The sequence below is a fragment of the Mobula hypostoma genome, chromosome 4, assembly GCF_963921235.1.
Source record: "Mobula hypostoma chromosome 4, sMobHyp1.1, whole genome shotgun sequence".
Lineage (NCBI taxonomy): Eukaryota > Metazoa > Chordata > Chondrichthyes > Myliobatiformes > Myliobatidae > Mobula > Mobula hypostoma.
In genome coordinates this window covers 159024611-159041701 of record NC_086100.1, presented here as the reverse complement: position 1 = coordinate 159041701, position 17091 = coordinate 159024611, and the positions used below count along the sequence as shown (strand labels likewise).

The following is a 17091-nucleotide window of genomic DNA, read 5'->3' as shown; positions in this document are numbered from 1 at the left end:
TGGAGACCAGGTTGTTGGTTGTATTTAAGGTAGAGCTTGATAGGCTTTTGACTGGACACGACATCAAAGGTTACAGGGAAAAGACCGGGGAGTGGGGCTGAGGAAGGGGAGAAAAAAAAGAATCAGCCATGATTGAATGGCGGAGCAGACTTGATGGGCCAAATGGCTTAATTCTGCTCCTAATTCTTATAGTCTTATGGTCTTAACTTGATTCAACTCCTATGGTTATTTCACCGTTGAGAAAATTAGCGTATTTTCAGCTGCAGATTTTAGGATGTAGTAGTGCCACGGTACTGTTCTCTGTTGCCTTTTTCTTTGCACAATCCAAATGTAATTTTCCCCGCTTCAGTTATTTCCCAACTTTCAATTAAAAGGTCCAGCTCTCTTTGCAATATGGTACAATTGAGGAATGACATTTATTTTTAAAAAACTAATAAATATCTCCTTTCTAACTATAGGAGAATGGAATTTCAGCAAGATTCACCTCTCACCCTTTTCCCTTGTTGAGTCAGAATTGGAGCAGCTTTCCCTTATCTGCTCATCCCATAGAAGGTAAGATCAGACTTTGTGCTTTTCTTTCCATTTCAGTATTGTTTGAATAATCTGGCTCTGACTAGCTGCCCTGGTCACTTTTGCATGTTCTATCATTTCTTTAACTGTTGCTGGTCTTATCAGAGAATCGGAACTTCTCCATAATCTTCCGAGAGTTGTTATTAAATAAATATGCAAAACCTTGCTGATTTTAGAAAGTCTTCTGAATTTTGGAAGCATCCTCAGATGATGTGAATTCTCAGCTTTTTTTGTATAAATTTTGCAAGAATTTGGATTTGCTTTTGAATTGCATTGTGTCCCTAGAGAAACTTATGAAGGTGAATGGCTGAGTTTTATTCTTGCTATTAGCCTTCTGACATTTTCTTTCCCAAGCAACGGTGGACATGTTGTTGCGGTCATGGTCTGTAAATTGGCCTTGACTGCTATTAACAGTGACTGATATTATCAGATTTTCTCTGTAAAAATTGCTACCAGTTAAATTTTATTGAGGGTAAGTTTCCAATATTTTGGTCATTTTTTGTGAAAAATGAGTTAATTCTTTTGAGTTTCACTTGTGAATGATTTAATTGAATTCCTGCTTAAGTATTAATAAGATTCAACTGCTAGCCTGCTAATGACCTGCGGTCACCAATATTAGCCAGAAGCTAAAGTGGCAGTAGTGGCAAACATGCTGTGGATGAAGAAAATACTGTTTACAGTCATTTTAAACCACCTGCACTGCACAGATCCGGGTCATTAAAATCTACCCAAGGATATTAATTTACGATGCGGAGTTCACTTAGCCTGAAATGCCACTTCTTTTTATCTGATGAAAGGTTAAATTGTTTGCTTGTGCTGCATGTTTGGAGATATCCCTGATTTATAATTCATTGGCTGTGCATAGTTCAGCCAGCTGTAGACCCTGAGGAATGATATGGTGGTGTTTTGACCTGTTGACCTCCATAGATATTTTATTACTACATTTGAATTCCACCTTGAAGCATTTACGTTATGTGCTTGGGCACCAGGTACCTGCCATACTTGCTGCAGGCTCTGATACTATCTGAAGATAACAAAATAAAATCTCCTTCCTACCTCAAATGTTATCTATCTAATTCTCTCCACTTCCATGCAGTGTGTGGTTAGTGGTTGTGTGTGGGGAGAGATTGTGGACCTAGGGTCAGTTCCTGTACTTTTTAATGATAAGTTAGTTTAGTAGCAAAATGATAGTCATCAACGAGAGAGATAGCTGATGGATTCAAGAATGCAGCTGAGACACAACCTTTTCAGTTTCTTTACACTTACCATAACTTAAAATATGTTGAGTGGTATGAATGCAGGTAGAATGTTAGCATAATCAGAATGAAGAGCGTGTAACTAAAGTAGAATATTCAGCTAAATGTAATTTGAAAAGAACCTTACACCCTCCTCTGTGCCCAACTACTTACATCTAGCTAACCTAGGTGAAAGATTAGAGCTGTTCAATGAAAATGTATTAGATCAGTGTTTCCTAACCCCTTTTTTAGCCCAGGTCTAGGGTCATGTATCATTCTAAGTATAATTCTTGTGTGTGAACATAGTAAGTGACTATTGCTCTGCATATGCAGCATTGAGTTATTTCAACTCATCTTATTAACTCAAGAGCTCACCCTTTGTAATTGACAGCAATAATATCTAAAAAATTCCAATACTACCCCTTTGAAAACATGTTTTAGAATCAATTGGGCAGTGTTTTATTCCTCATAGAGTAAGATAACTGTCCCACATAGGCATTATAGGTTCTCAAAATGAAGCTTGTAGACTGTCTTAGCGCCCCCCCCAAAGCACTTTCATACTTGCCAACACCCCCCTAAGGCATCTTCATACTTGCCAACACCCCCCCCCAAAGCATCTTCATACTTGCCAACACCCCCAAAGCACTTTCATACTTGTCAACACCCCCCTAAGGCACCTTCATACTTGCCAACACCCCCATAAAGCACTTTCATACTTGCCAACACCCCCCTAAAGCACCTTCATACTTGCCAATGCCTCCCTTAGGCACAATATGCTTCCCGGTGCCCCCACAGTGTAAAATCATTTCTACCAAACAGGAGAAAAATGATCTGCTTTAAATTTTTATTTATCTTTAAACCTAGCCTACACACACCGTGTGTGCTGTACAGTAGCTTTGACATCAATGTGATCCTTGAACTTGATGGTTTTTTTGCAAGAGTTGAAATATCTGGTTCGAGTTGTGACAGCAAAAGCCTGAAGTCCAAGTGGTTTCTGTTTTTTCTGAGTATATGATTCACTACACTGAAGCCTCTTTCAACAAGGTAGGGGGATGGAAATGCGATGGAGAATAGTTTGGCTCTTCAACAAAGACATTGTATGACAGTGTAGCCACGTACCACAAAAACTGACAGTTTTGGAAAGCATTTTTGCTTCATCATCATTCTGAATTTCGATAATTTCTTCTTGCAAGCTCTCTTCCTGTCTTCCACTTTGCAAAGAAATGGGTTAATTATGCAGTTTGGAATTTCCTGATTGTTCAAATCCTTGAATCGATTCTGGAAATCCTCCTTCAGTGACTGCAGTACTCTAGCAAATCACCGTCTGTGAAAGAGAGTGCCGTACTTTCTACGCAGGGAAACTGCGAGAACATTCTTTGTCAATCTACATTTTGTCATACAGATCGGCTAGGTATTCCACATCTCCACATAGAAGTTTAATCTTGTTTCCCAAGTTCTTGTCGACTTTGAGCAAAAATTCAGCGTGTCAAAAAGATCAAAGAAACGTTTTAAGCAGCAGCCTTTTGATGGCCAATGCACTTCAGTGTGAAGAAGCAAGTGTTCAAACACTTCATCATTATCTTGGCATAACTGTTGAAACATTCAGCTATTTAACGGATGAGCTTTAGCTTTGGTGATGGCAGATGTTACAAAAGTCTGGATTTAAAAAAAAAAGTCATTGGCTAAGGCAGAATGGATTGCAAATAGACTTGGGATCACTTTTTTCACAAATGCCACTAAACCAGCTTGGCGACCTGTCATAAATGATGCTCCATCTGTTGCACAAGAAATCATGTTCCAAATTGGAATTCTTTTATCCTCAATATATATTTTGAGCTCATTGTAGATTGATTCTCCATTAATATTTGTTTTTTACTTTTTACTAAAAAGAGAATCTCTTCATAAACTTTTCCATTTTTGATAAGCCATACATATGCCATTAGCAATGCCTTGTTGTCTTGCACAGTTGACTCATTCAGTTATATCCCAAGTTCTGTTTTTTGTAGCTCTGTGCATAGTTGGTACTCAATGTATTCACTCATTTCTTCAACAATGAGTTACAGAGTTATTACTCAGAGGAATTGATTTTAACATAGTGGTATCCATTTTGAGAACAGTGGTGAGCACTTCTGATACAGTAGGCATTATTAATCTTTCACCAATTGTATGAGATTTTCTACACTTTGTTATCATTTTGGAAATGTTATAAGAAGCAGTGAATCCACTCTCAATGTAAATTTAGCTTTCTTGGCAAATGACTCTAGTGTGCAACACTTTTCAAATGCTTCTTTTATCTTCTGGAACTGAGTAATACCATAAGTAGCTTTTTCAGGGTGTCTTTTACAGAAGTGTTCCTGCAATCTTAATGGCTTCATTAGACAGTACAGTATTACAAATAAGACACATGAGGCATCGCTGATTGATTGGAACAGAATAAAACTATGCTCCAGGTATATAACATTGTATTGATGCACTTTCTGTAGTTCTGTTTCTTAGCAGGATTAGAATTCAAGGCCTCCCTGCCTTCAGACTCATTGAGATTGTGCTGTACGAATTTATCCATCATTAATGGGACTAAATTAAAATAAAAAACTAGCACAAACTGGGATGTTGATGATGGCAGCGAGTTGACACAATTGGTCAGGTCTTGTGCCTCAAGTCAGGGTGCCACTTACCGTCCCCCCTCAAGAATCTTGAATGCCCCTCCCCCGATGACTTCTGTTTCCCCTAACTTCTCCTTGGGACATATAACCACCCCTTTGGGGGATGGTACCAGCCCCGTTGGGTATCACTGTAATAGATTGATATTGTATGCTTAGGAATCTGTTTATGTCACCATGTTTGAGGTACAGTAAAACCAAGCATTATTAAGTGCAGTAATCTGGTGATTTGGTTTACATGTACACTCTCTTCACCAGCACCTTATGTCTGTTGAATGTGCCAACTACAAGATGTTGTTCAGAAGGAAACATAAGTAGCAATAGTAAGCCATATTGCCCAACAAACTTACACAACAAAGCTTCAGTGATACTTCCTAAATCCCCAAACTGTTGCATGAGAGCAGCAGATGCATGAGAATGCTACCCCCAGCAGGTTTCCCTCTTCACAAGGAACTATAATCACTGTTCTATTTGTCATGAATCAAAATCTTGGAACCTCCTGCCTAGGCATTTGTAATTCATCCCCACCTTCTGGTTCACGGTTCATTTATAAACAAAGTATGTATCTATAGTAGTTCTGAGATTTGTTTTCTCCAGATAGCCAAAAAACAAAGAAAAACCATGGAAGTCCTTCAGAGAAATACCTAACACACCCCTGCTGCACAAAAAAGAACAGCAACCCGATCATCAACCTCCAAACCCCCTCCCCTTGCACAAAATGTAACAAGAACATCAATCTCAAACCCTGCTTTTCCCACACACAAAAACTCGCAGAGTGCAACAAGAATATCAACCCCCAAACCCTTACCTCTCACACAACTAAACAGAAAGGAAGGGGCAAAAACCAGAATTTAGAAACCGTAAGTCCGAAAAGGTACACAGTCCATGAATACAATAGTCCAATTCATAAGCACAGAACCACTGTAACATCCTCCAACATTATCAAAAGACAGAGGCAATGCTTGAATGCAGAAGCCTACAATAGGCCGTTCGCTGACTCCTTCTCCAGCAGCAGAGGAATCCCATCAGTGATCAAAAAGCAGGCAGTTGGCACTGAACTCTTGCTTGCCTTCCACATATACCTTGATGCTTTAATCGGCAATTAATGGACATTTTAATTGGCGAAATGGAATTGAACATAGGCTCAGGTCCCATCTCGAAGTTTCTTTGCCCTGAGGCCATTTGAGGATACGTTCGCTTCTCAGAGTCTTCCTGGAGATCACTAAGCTGTAAATCACAGGTTCTGGCAGTTCCAGAAACACATTGAAGATGAAAAACAGACGTAAAAGAAGTAAATTAAGCAGTTTCATAGACCATCTGGACAAGGGAACGTCGTACGCTGGCGCCGTCTTGAACAAAAACTAGCATGATTAGTAAATGTTTTGTGCACAAGTTTTAATGGAATGTGAAAGAAATCAAGCTGATCCAAGTTTGAATTTCACCAGGAATTGGAAGAACTTGAATTAATTTTTTTTTAAAGTCCTTGAAATTGAAGACAGATATGAATAATGCTCATGAAGCTGTTGTATTATCTTAAAATCCATATTGTACACAAATGTCCTTTTAAGAAAATAATTTGCTAGTTCTGTCTGCTTAATTTTGATTTACCTTGTTTGATCTCTGGAGTAAACTGTTCAGTTGTATGGAATGACTGTAAGTGATAGAGAACAAATATCAGTCTTAATGCCCATCAGAGATGCCCAAATAGAAAGTAATTTTTTAAAATGATAATATCACAAAAAAGAATGGTGATTGTTTTCAAAAGGCACATATCTTGTCATTCTGTGATAATGGATGTCATTAGAAATACTGAACTTTCAATATATTCAGGGAGCCCATGATAAACTACCTACTTCCTGGCTCTGATAAATCCAAGGTGCTGTAATTAACTTGTTAAAGCTTCTGCACCATTGCATAAATATTTAGCTATATTAAAAATAAATGGCATGAGAGAGTCAGTCTAGCAGGCAGAGTAGAAAAGGGCATGATAAGACAAATAGGCATGCAAAGCTAATTTGCATATTTTTTAATTTAAGAAGTTTTAATAATAAGCCAAGTGATTTAAGAGTGTTGATCAGCACATTTGAGTATGATACTGTCACTGTTACAGAGGTATTGTTGAAAGAAATGTAGGACTGGCAACTCCTGAAAATGGAAGCTTTCGGCTTGCGAAAACGGATGTTAAATAGGATATGGCACTGCAATATTGACTAAGGAGTCCTTAATGTGGCTCCAAATGGCAAAGCTTAGAAACAAAAATATACCATAGATTTCCTAAGAGGGAGGTAGAGGAGATTAAAGCATAGGTTTATATTAGTTATATTACCCTATGCTTTGCCTATATATTTCTCCTCTATTTTATATTAATGTAGTTATATTATACTGTGTGTCTGTGTGAGGCAACACTTAACCTCAACTCTTTTGGGGTCATCTATTGTGTCCAATCCCCCTGATGTGCCCTCTCTACATTGTTGTAGATCCATTATAAGTTGAGGAACTGCTTTGTTGAACACCTCTGCTCCATCCACCAAAAGCAGGACACCTGGTGGCTAAATATTTTAATTCCGATTCCCATTACTATTCCGACATGTCATTCTATGGCCTTTTCTGGTGCCAGAATGAGGCCGCTCTCAGGGTGGAGGAGTAGCACTTTATATTCCGTCTGGGTAGCCTCCAATGGGTGGCATGATTATCAATTTCTCCTTTTGGTTAAAAACATGTCCCTCCCTCACCTGTCTATATTCTCCCCCGGGTCCTGTCCTCCTTCCCTTTCTCCTGCAGTCCACTCTCCTCTCATATCAGATTCCTTTCTCTCTAGCTATTTACCTTTCCTACCCACCTGGCTTCACCTATCACTTTCTAGCTAAACTCCTTCCCCTCCCCCCACCTTTTTATTATGGCGCCTTCTCCCTTCCTTTCCAGTCCTAAAGAAGGGTCTTGGCTTGAAACGTCGACTGTTTATTCATCTCCATAGATGCTGCCTGACCTGCTGAGTGCCTCCAGCATTTTATGTGTGTTGCTTTCGATTTCCAGCATCTGTAGAGTTTCTCGGGGTTATATTAATCTTCAAATTATATTGGTTCGGAGATCTCAAATTGCCTCATTTGAACTGGGATTACTGTACTTCTTCAGCAGTTTGATCGGGGTATGACTGTGCAAGTGCATGGATGTCAGTTAGTGAGAACAGCGAGAAGAATTTAAAAGCAAGAAGAATTTAAAAGCGAGAAGGGTTTAAAGGGAGATGGTTATTTCTTCAGCGGTTTGATCGGGGCATGACTGCGCAAGCATGTGGTTGTCAGCCAGTGAGAACAGCGAGAAGAGTTTAAAATGAGACAGCTATATAGAGCGGGTGATGGAGTAGAGGGAGACAGAGTAGGAAGGCTTTGGCTCAATGGGGCTTCAACGATAAGAGGTCGAGGTGAGGTAGGCTGCCTGAGTAGAATACAGACAGGAAGAATGTGTGTGAGGACAGTTTTCTGTGCTCGGTATCAGGTGTGGGAGGTCTGGGAGACTCTCAGCCTCCTGGACAGCTACATCTTCGCCAGGTGCGTTGAGCTGCAGCTCCTTAGGGACCATGTTAGGGTACTGGAGGTGCAGCTTGATGACCTTCGTCTGGTTGGGGAGAGGAGTTATAGGCAGGTAGTCACACTGGGGCCTGGGGAGACAGATAAGTGGGTAACAGTCAGGAGACGGAAGGACAGGAGTCAGAGGCTAGAGAGCACCCCTGTAGCTGTACCCCTTGACAATAAGGACTCCTGCTTGAGTATTGTTGCGGGGGGGACAGCCTACCTGGGGGAAGCAACAGTGGCTGTGCTTCTGGCACAGAGTCTGGCCCTGTGGCTCAGAAGGGTAGGGAAAGGAAGAAGATGGCAGCAGTGATGGGGGACTCTATAGTTAGGGGGTCAGACAGGCGATTCTGTGGACACAGGAAAGAAGCACAAATGGTAGCTTGCCTCCCAGGTGCCAGGGTCTGGGGTGTTTCTGATCACGTCCAAGATATCCTGAAGTGGGAAGAACAGCCAGAGGTCATGGTACATATTGGTACCAACGACATAGGCAGGAAAAGGGAGGAGATCCTGAAAGCAAACTACAGGGAGTTAGGTAGGAAGTTGAGAAGCAGGACCACAAAGGTAGTCATCTCGGGATTACTGCCTGTGCCACATGACAGTGAGTATAGGAATAGAGTGAGGTGGAGGATAAATGCATGGCTGAAGGATTGGAGCAGGGGCCAGGAATTCAGATTTCTGGATCATTGGGACCTCTTTTGGGGCAGGAGTGACCTTTGCAAAAAGGACGGGTTGCACTTGAATATATCCTGGCGGGGAGGTTTGCTAAGGCTATTGGGGAGTTTAAATGAGGGTTGCTGGGGGTTGGGAACCAAACTGAAGAGATGGAGGAAGAGGTGGTTAACTCACAAATTGAGAAAGCTTGGAGACAGTGCGAGAGGGAGGTTAGGCAGGTGATCGAGAAGGGATGCACTCAGACTGATGGTTTGAGATGTATCTTATTTTAATGCAAGGAGCATTATGAACAAAAACGGATGAGCTTAGAGTGTGGATCAGTATTTGGAGCTATGATGTTGTGGCCATTACAGAGACTTGGATGGCTCAGGGGCAGGAATGGTTACTTCGATTGCCAGGCTTTAGATGTTTCAGAAAGGACAGGGAGGGAGGCAAAAGAGGTGGGGGCGTGGCATTGTTGATCAGAGATAGTGTCATGGCTGCAGAAAAGGAGGAAGTCATGGAAGGGTTGTCTATGAACCTGTGGGTGGAAGTTAGGAATAAGAAGGGGTCAAAAATTCTACTGGGTGTTTTTTATAGACCACCCAATAGTAACAGGGACATTGAGGAGCAGATAGGGAGACAGATTCTGGAAAGGTGTAATAATAACAGGGTTGTTGTGGGAGATTTTAATTTACCAAATATCGATTGGCATGTCCCTAGAGCAAGGGGTTTAGATTTGGTGGAGTTTGTTAGGTGTGTTCAAGAAGGTTTCTTGACACAATATGTAGATAAGCCTACAAGAGGAGGTACTTGATCTGGTATTGGGAAATTAACCTGGTCAGGTGTCAGATCTCTCAGTGGGAGAGCATTTTGGAGATAGTGATCACAATTCTATCTCCTTTACCATAGCACTGGAGAGGGATAGGAACAGACAAATTAGGAAAGTGTTTAATTGGAGTAAGGGGAAATATGAGGCTGAGGCAGAAACTTGGAAGCATAAATTGGAAACAGAAGTTCTCGGGGAGATGTATGGAAAAAATGTGGCAAATGTTCAGGGGATATTTGCATGGAGTTCTGCATAGGTACATTCCAATGAGACAGGGAAAGGATGGTAGGATACAGGAACCGTGGTGTACAAAAGCTGTTAAAAATCTCGTCAAGAAGTGAATAAGAGCTTACGAAAGGTTCAAAAAGCTAGGTAATGATAGAGAGCTAGAAAATTATAAGGCTAGCAGGAAGGAACTCAAGAAAGAAATTAGGAGAGTCAGAAGGGGCCATGAGAAGGCCTTGGCGGACAGGATTAAGGAAAACCTCAAGGCATTCTACAAGTATGTTAAGAGCAAAAGGATAAGACGTGAGAGAATAGGACCTATCAAGTGTGACAGTGGAAAAGTGTGTATGGAACCAGAGGAGATAGCAGAGGTACTTAATGAATACTTCGCTTCTGTATTCACTACGGAAAATGATCTTGGGATTGTAGGGATGACTTACAGTGGACTAAAAAGCTTGAGCATGTTGATATTGAGAGGTTGTGCAGGAGCTTTTGGAAAGCATCAAGTTGGGTAAGTCACTGGGACCGGATGAGATGTACCCCAGGCTACTGTGGGAGGCGAGGGAGAAGTTTGCTGAGCCTTTGCAAAGGTCACTCCTGGTGTATCTGCCTCCACCACTGACTCAGGCAGTGCATTCCACGCACCAACCACTCTCTGAGTAAAAAACCTTCCTCTAATATCCCCCTTGAACTTCCCACCCCTTACCTTAAAGCCATGTCCTCTTGTATTGAGCAGTGATGCCCTGGGGAAGAGGCGCTGGCTATCCACTCTATCTATTCCTCTTATTATCTTGTACACCTCTATCATGTCTCCTCTCATCCTCCTTCTCTCCAAAGAGTAAAGCCCTAGCTTTATGTCTTCTGAGCAGATCTCTACAGACTGGTATCCCTCTCTTGTGGCATGGGCAGCATGGAGAAGTAGGCGGCCATCTGCTTCTTCTTGTTGACACTGAAGAGCTGACACCTCCTCACTGTCTTGAGATGTGATTCTGTAACATTTGTCATTCACAGTTGCATACAGAATCTTCTCCTGTAGCTTTGCTCTGTACGCTGCCTTCCTCCATTCATGGACTATGAAGCTAATGAGACTATTTTTGTTACTGACTTTGTACAGGAAGCTCCTCCACTGCCTCACCATCTGTGTGCCTATGATACCTTGCAATTCATGACCAGTCTCTTCACCCCGTAGAGATCTTTCACTATTCTCGATAGAGTTCTCCTTGTATGTATCGAACACAACATTTATACTGCTACTCTGACTGCCTTCCCTCACAGCCATACTCAGAATTGTTGTGGCAACATCTTTGAAAGTAACTTGATCACCTTTCACTCTTTGGACCAAGTTCATTCCATCAACCACTGTAGCAGAGTTTCCTGGGAGTTGCTCTTCTACTGTGATATTTTTCTGCAAGGTTGTGGCTAAAGTAGCTTTATTTGTCTTTCTCAGTGATCCTTCTGGTGTGGACAGGGCCCAGGGCAATGGTCCAAGGGGATGAAAAAGGCTATTCTCCATACGTAGACTGTGCCCTTGTGCCATCACTACGATGCGTCCAAACAAAGACCTGTCTGCTTTCAAGATGATCGCCCTCCTATTTGATTTCACTTCTTACACGTATCACTGAATGCTTTCAGCTTGTTGGTTTTCCTTGGGTCATGGAATTTCTTTGCTGGTGGCTCTTCCTCTAGTCTCTCATCTTTGAAGGTTGCATGGCATTGCTCACCGATCTCATATGCCTTCATCAGGTCGGAGGCAATGTCCTTGGGGACTGCCTTTGCCGTAGATATGCTAATGAGGTCCCGCTTCTCTGCAAATGGGTTGACCCATTCATGTATGAGGTTAACCACTGCTGAAACTGGTTCCTCATCTTTCTGGATTCTTGGCCACTGTAGCTTCGCATGACAAAGCTCTGATTTGTTGCCTTGCACCATCTCCCCTAACTGTCCCAGGAGTGCACTGTGGTGCTCAGCTGTTATGTAGTAACGCTTGATAGCTCCAGCATTCAGGTTGAACTGTGATGTGCCTCCAGGAGTCTGTGTGTCTTTGTTCACTGTGGCTTCAATAGCCTGGTCCACAGGGATCTGCCCAAAGGGGTTGTTACTTGACAGCTGCACTGAGAATTGGCCTGTCTTGAAGGCCTCATGCACAGAAGGATTCTTCTCTGGGAGGTTCATCATCTGAGCAAAGTAATGGGACAGGTACTTGGCATAACTCATCTTATCATAGACAAAGCACCATGGGATCATGGTTCTTATAGCATGGAGGTGCAACTCCCAGCCCCCTCACAGAAAGCTACCACTGCTGCAATGCTATCACATATTTTCTAGCACTAGGGGTGTATACCTTGTCAAAAATCACTATCAGAATTATTCCCCCCAGATGGTACCGGTGGCCCAAATTTGGGGTCCTGGCTCATGGACTATAAATATCACTGCTCATATAAAACTGCAAGTTCTGTTGAAACACTTTAAAATGTTGAATCCGGTTCTAAATTAAATCTGATTTACTTTTAAATGAAAATACACGATGTTAGGAAAACTCAGCAGGTTAGACTATATTTGTGAAGAGAATAGCAGAGTTTCATCAGTATATCTAGCATTTCTTATTTTGATTTCAGATTTCCAGCATCCTCAGTTCTTTGCTCTCTGTTAAATTTTAATTTGTTATAGGCTAGTAATAAAATTATTTGCAGTAAGCATTCTTGTGTTTCATGCCTGTATGCTCTGCAAATGAAAGTTACCCGTGAGTGGACTAATGTTATTAAGTTTTGCTGTCTAATTTGTTGCTGATCTTTGAAAGAGTCGCATATCTTAGGTGACCAATGAAAAGTTGATTGGGCACTTTAGGATCAAGAATCATGGGTGAAAGATTTATATTTGTTTGGGGTTCCCACATTGTGTACCTATGGTAACTCTTATGTACAGTACTTAGTACACACATTGTACCACATGTTCAACAAAATAGGTGCCTTTTAAGGTAGATAAAGCAAATGGTATTTCACTATAATCTGAAATGATTTTAAAATTACACTTGTCATTTAAGTAAAAGCTAAATAAACTAGGTGTTCCGTAATCCAAAAGTAATTACCTGTTCCCTTGTGCGTTTTGAAATAGTTTCTGCCTCCAGTACCAGAAATACATTGTATGTAACTGACTATATGTGGTAAACTTGTCAAGTTCAATGTGTTTGACGTTAAACATAATTTAGGTCAAGAGAGATGGTAACCTTTCACTTTCTATGGATTATTGCTTTTTTAAAATCACATTTAATATATAATGTTTGATACAATGAATAATGTGTAATAGTTTGTTAAGCTCCATGTATGATTTTCTTAAAACTGACATTGCTTAACAGTGCAAACACGAGGAATTCTTCAGATGCTGGAAATTCAAGCAACACACATCAAAGTTGCTGGTGAACGCAGCAGGCCAGGCAGCATCTCTAGGAAGAGGTACAGTTGACGTTTTGGGCCGAGACCCTTCGTCAGGACTAACTGAAAGAAGAGCTAGTAAGAGATTTGAAAGTGGGAGGGGGAGGGGGATATCCAAAATGATAGGAGAAGACAGGAGGGAGAGGGATGGAGTCAAGAGCTGGACAGTTGATTGGCAAAAGGGATATGAGAGGATCATGGGACAGGAGGCCCAGGGAGAAGGAAAAGGGGAAGGGGGGGAAATCCCAGAGGATGGGCAAAGGGTATAATCAGAGGGACAGAGGGACAGAGGGAGAAAAAGGAGAGAGAGAGAAAGCATGTGTGTATATAAATAAATAATGGATGGGGTACGAGGGGGAGGTAGGGCATTAGCGGAAGGTTGAGAAGTCAATGTTCATGCCATCAGGTTGGAGGCTACCCAGACAGATTATAAGGTGTTGTTCCTCCAACCTGAGTGTGGCTTCATCTTTACAGTGGAGGAGACTGTGGATAGACATATCAGAATGGGAATGGGATGTGGAATTAAAATGTGTGGCCACTGGGAGATCTGGCTCTGCCCGCCAGAGAAAGCAGGATCTCTCAGTGGAAAGCTGTTCTGTTGTACCTATTGTATCAAAGGTAACACAACCATGCATGCACCTATCCCACTTTTATTTATTTCTTTGCACTTTATCACATCTTTCCTGCTTATGTTGAGATGGTAGCAGCGAAAACAACAACTGCTTGTATTTACACAGCACATCATGTCCAAATCTGCTACCTCAAAGCATTATTAAAGAAAATTTAACAACTGATCATGAGATATTAAGGCAAATTTTGCCTGAAGGTTGGTCAAGGAAACAGGTATTAAGGAGCAACTCAAATGGGAAAAGAAGGGAACAATGGAAGGATATTTAGAAGGTTTTAGAAGGATATTTAAGAGCTGAGGAGCTTCACAGCTGAAGCATGGCTGATGTGATGGTGATTGCGATCAGGGATAACTAGGAGTCCCGAACTGGAGTGAAAATAGCAACAAACACAAAGTGCTGGAGGAATTTAGCAGGTCAGGCATATGGTGAGGAATAAACAGTTGACATTTTGGGTTGAGACCCTTCATCAGGGCTGGAAGGCAAAGGTAAAAAGCCAGAATAAGAAGGTGGGGGAAGGGGAAGGAGTACAAGCTGGCAAGTGAAAGCAGGTGAGGGGGAAGGTAGATTGTGGGGGGGAATGAAGTGAGAAGCTTGGAGCTGATAGGTGGAAGAGGTAAAGGGCTAAAGAAGGAAGAAATTTGATAGGAGAGGACAGTGGGGTTATCAGAGAAATGGAAAGAGGAGGGCACCAGAGGGAGGTGTTGAGCAGGTGAAAAAAGAAGGGGTAAGAGTGTAGCAAGAGTGGAGAATGGAAAAAGAGAGAGGAGAGGGGAGAGAAAGGTAGAAAAATTGATGTTTATGCCGTCAGGTTGGAGGCTACCCAGATGAAATATGAGATTATGCTCCTCCAACCTGAGAATGGCCTCATAGTGACAGTAGAGGAGGCCATTAATTGACATGTTGGAATGAGAATGGGAAGTCGACCACCAGAAACGCCTGCCTTTTGTGGAGGGCAAAATGAAGGTGCTCCATGTAGCAGTCCCCCAGTCTATGTTGGGTCTCACTGATTTAGAGGAACTACGCAAGTGAGGTGTCACTTCACTTGGTAGGACTGTTTGGGGCCTGATTGATGGTGAGGGAGGAAGTGTAGGGGTAGGTGTAGCACTTGTCTCATATGCAGGGGTAAGCACTAGGAGGGAGGAGAGATCACTGGGAAGGGACAAGTGGACAAGGGAGTTGTGTAGAGAGTGATCCCTGTGGGGGGGGGTGGGGTGAAGGGAAAGATATATTTAGTGGTGGGATCCCATTGAAAATGGCAGGTGATATGGAGACCAATATGCTGGATGTGGAGACTAGTGGAGTGAATAGATCCCAGAACATTTTGAGGCTGGAGACGGCAGAGAAAGGGATGTGGCTGGGATAGTGGAAAGGGAGGAGTGCAGGTGGGTAAGCTAATTGCAGTTATTTTGAAAACAAGGAAGACAATTTTAATTGTGGCATTGTTTCACTGGGACTAACATAACTCTGGAAGCTCATAGGGGAAATAGATTCTATATATAATTCAGGCATTACGAGATTGTCAAGTTATCTGATAGTGCTTTTATCTGGCTATGAATTTATAAGATTTCTTACATTATTATTGCCCTTCCCTTCATTAATTACACAGAAAAATTGTTAAGGTTATACTTTATATTTCAAGTGAGCTGCTGGAGCATATTTTCCAGGTAACACACTTGAATACCATCACTTCAAACATTAACCAACTGATAAATAGCAAGTTGGAGAATGCAGAGAAAACTCCACTTGTGGAATGCATACACCCATACGCTGCTATCTGAGGCCAGGGTAATCTAAAATGTAGTGTCTGGCTTAAGGTTTACATCTGTTTCATTTTAAGTCTTAACATCTGTTTCACAAGATTTATACCCTTTCAGAAATGTACACATTGGTATGAGATACTCGAGTTCCCATGCGCTATGCCAGGCCATTGATAGATTGTGTCCTGCTGTTCATGATAAGAGAAATAAGCTTTCATTTATATGCAATAGTCTAAATTAAAAACCACTTTTAAAGCAAAGGACATGCAAGGAGCTTCAGAACAATTATGCTAGGTTGTTCAAAAGCACTGTTTCTGACATATTTTGAAGTATTGTATTCATCTGGATAAGATCCATAAATTAGCTAGAGAGATGGCCAGTTATGCTGTTTACGTGCAGCTTGGTGAAGGGCAAATGCCAGGATGTTCTTCATATAAAGTCACATGATCTCAAAGAGGAGACTGAAATTCTATTTGAAAGATACTTCCAACAGTGCAACAAATTTTAATACTGAAATGAAGCATCAGCCTCTTGATAATTGCTCAAAGCAAGAATGGGATTGGTTTGGATTGGAGAGTAGAAACATTAATTCAGGGACATAGATTTTTTATTGAACTATCTAATATTGCAGAGAATTACATATTGTTCAAAAGTGAACTGTGCCGTGTTCATTTTAAAATATGGAATGGTATATATTGTGATATGAGTGGAAAATGCACAGAAAACATGGAATAAAATTTAATATGATTGTGTAACAATCTTGGTCACTTGAATGTGGCAATTCAGTGATACAGACAGGCAATTATATATGAAAAAATTTGGTTTTTAACACTGATTGATCATGATTCTTCTATGAAGGAATCTCCCAACAGAAAACTGAGTTGGAACTCACCTGTCTGTTTGTGTGTGATTGTATGTGTATGTGTTAGAGACGGTGTTATGAGTAGGCGCAAGATGGAGTAATATGCAAGTGGCAATAGTTCATTCATTTTGTAAGATGGAACATGTTCCAATTGGAACCCATGGGTTTTATGAATTTTGAGCATGTACTTCCTGCACTGTGGCTACCTGACTGTTCACATTGTTCCTTTGGGTGACATAATATGTTAGCATAGAAACTGAACACTTAATGTTGAATGTGTAGATGGCTTCTTAAAAGGAATTGCAGTATGGTCATTTGAAATGCTCAGAGATTATTGTTCCATTGCTAAATTGACCTCTTAGACTTTTACATTTTCCTTATTTCCTTATCCTCCACCTACTTTAACCTCTTTCTTCTCACCCCTAATTCCACTTCTGCATGTACACTTTACTATTCTCCATTCTCTATAGTAGATTTGCTGTTACAGCTCACAAACACATGCTTCCCAGTCCAGGCCTATCATATTCAGAATCTGAATCAGGTCAAAGTGACATATATCATGAAATATGTTGCTTTGCAGCAAATAGACAGCAAAAATAGTGAGGCAGTGTTCATGGGTTGGTTCATTGTCTATTGAGAAATCTAATGATGGACAGGAAGAAGCTACTTCTAAAAA

General features: G+C 41.3%; 1 protein-coding gene across 4 annotated transcripts in view; it reads left to right on the top strand.

Annotated features, from left to right (window-relative positions):
• Positions 1 to 17091, top strand: part of gstcd (glutathione S-transferase, C-terminal domain containing) — a 222097-nt gene that overhangs the window by 34592 nt on the left and 170414 nt on the right. For all 4 annotated transcript variants that reach the window (XM_063046825.1, XM_063046823.1, XM_063046824.1 and 1 more), the window contains one exon: positions 459 to 552. In XM_063046825.1, the coding sequence (XP_062902895.1) occupies positions 459 to 552 (94 nt within the window). The remainder of the gene's footprint in view (positions 1 to 458; positions 553 to 17091) is intronic.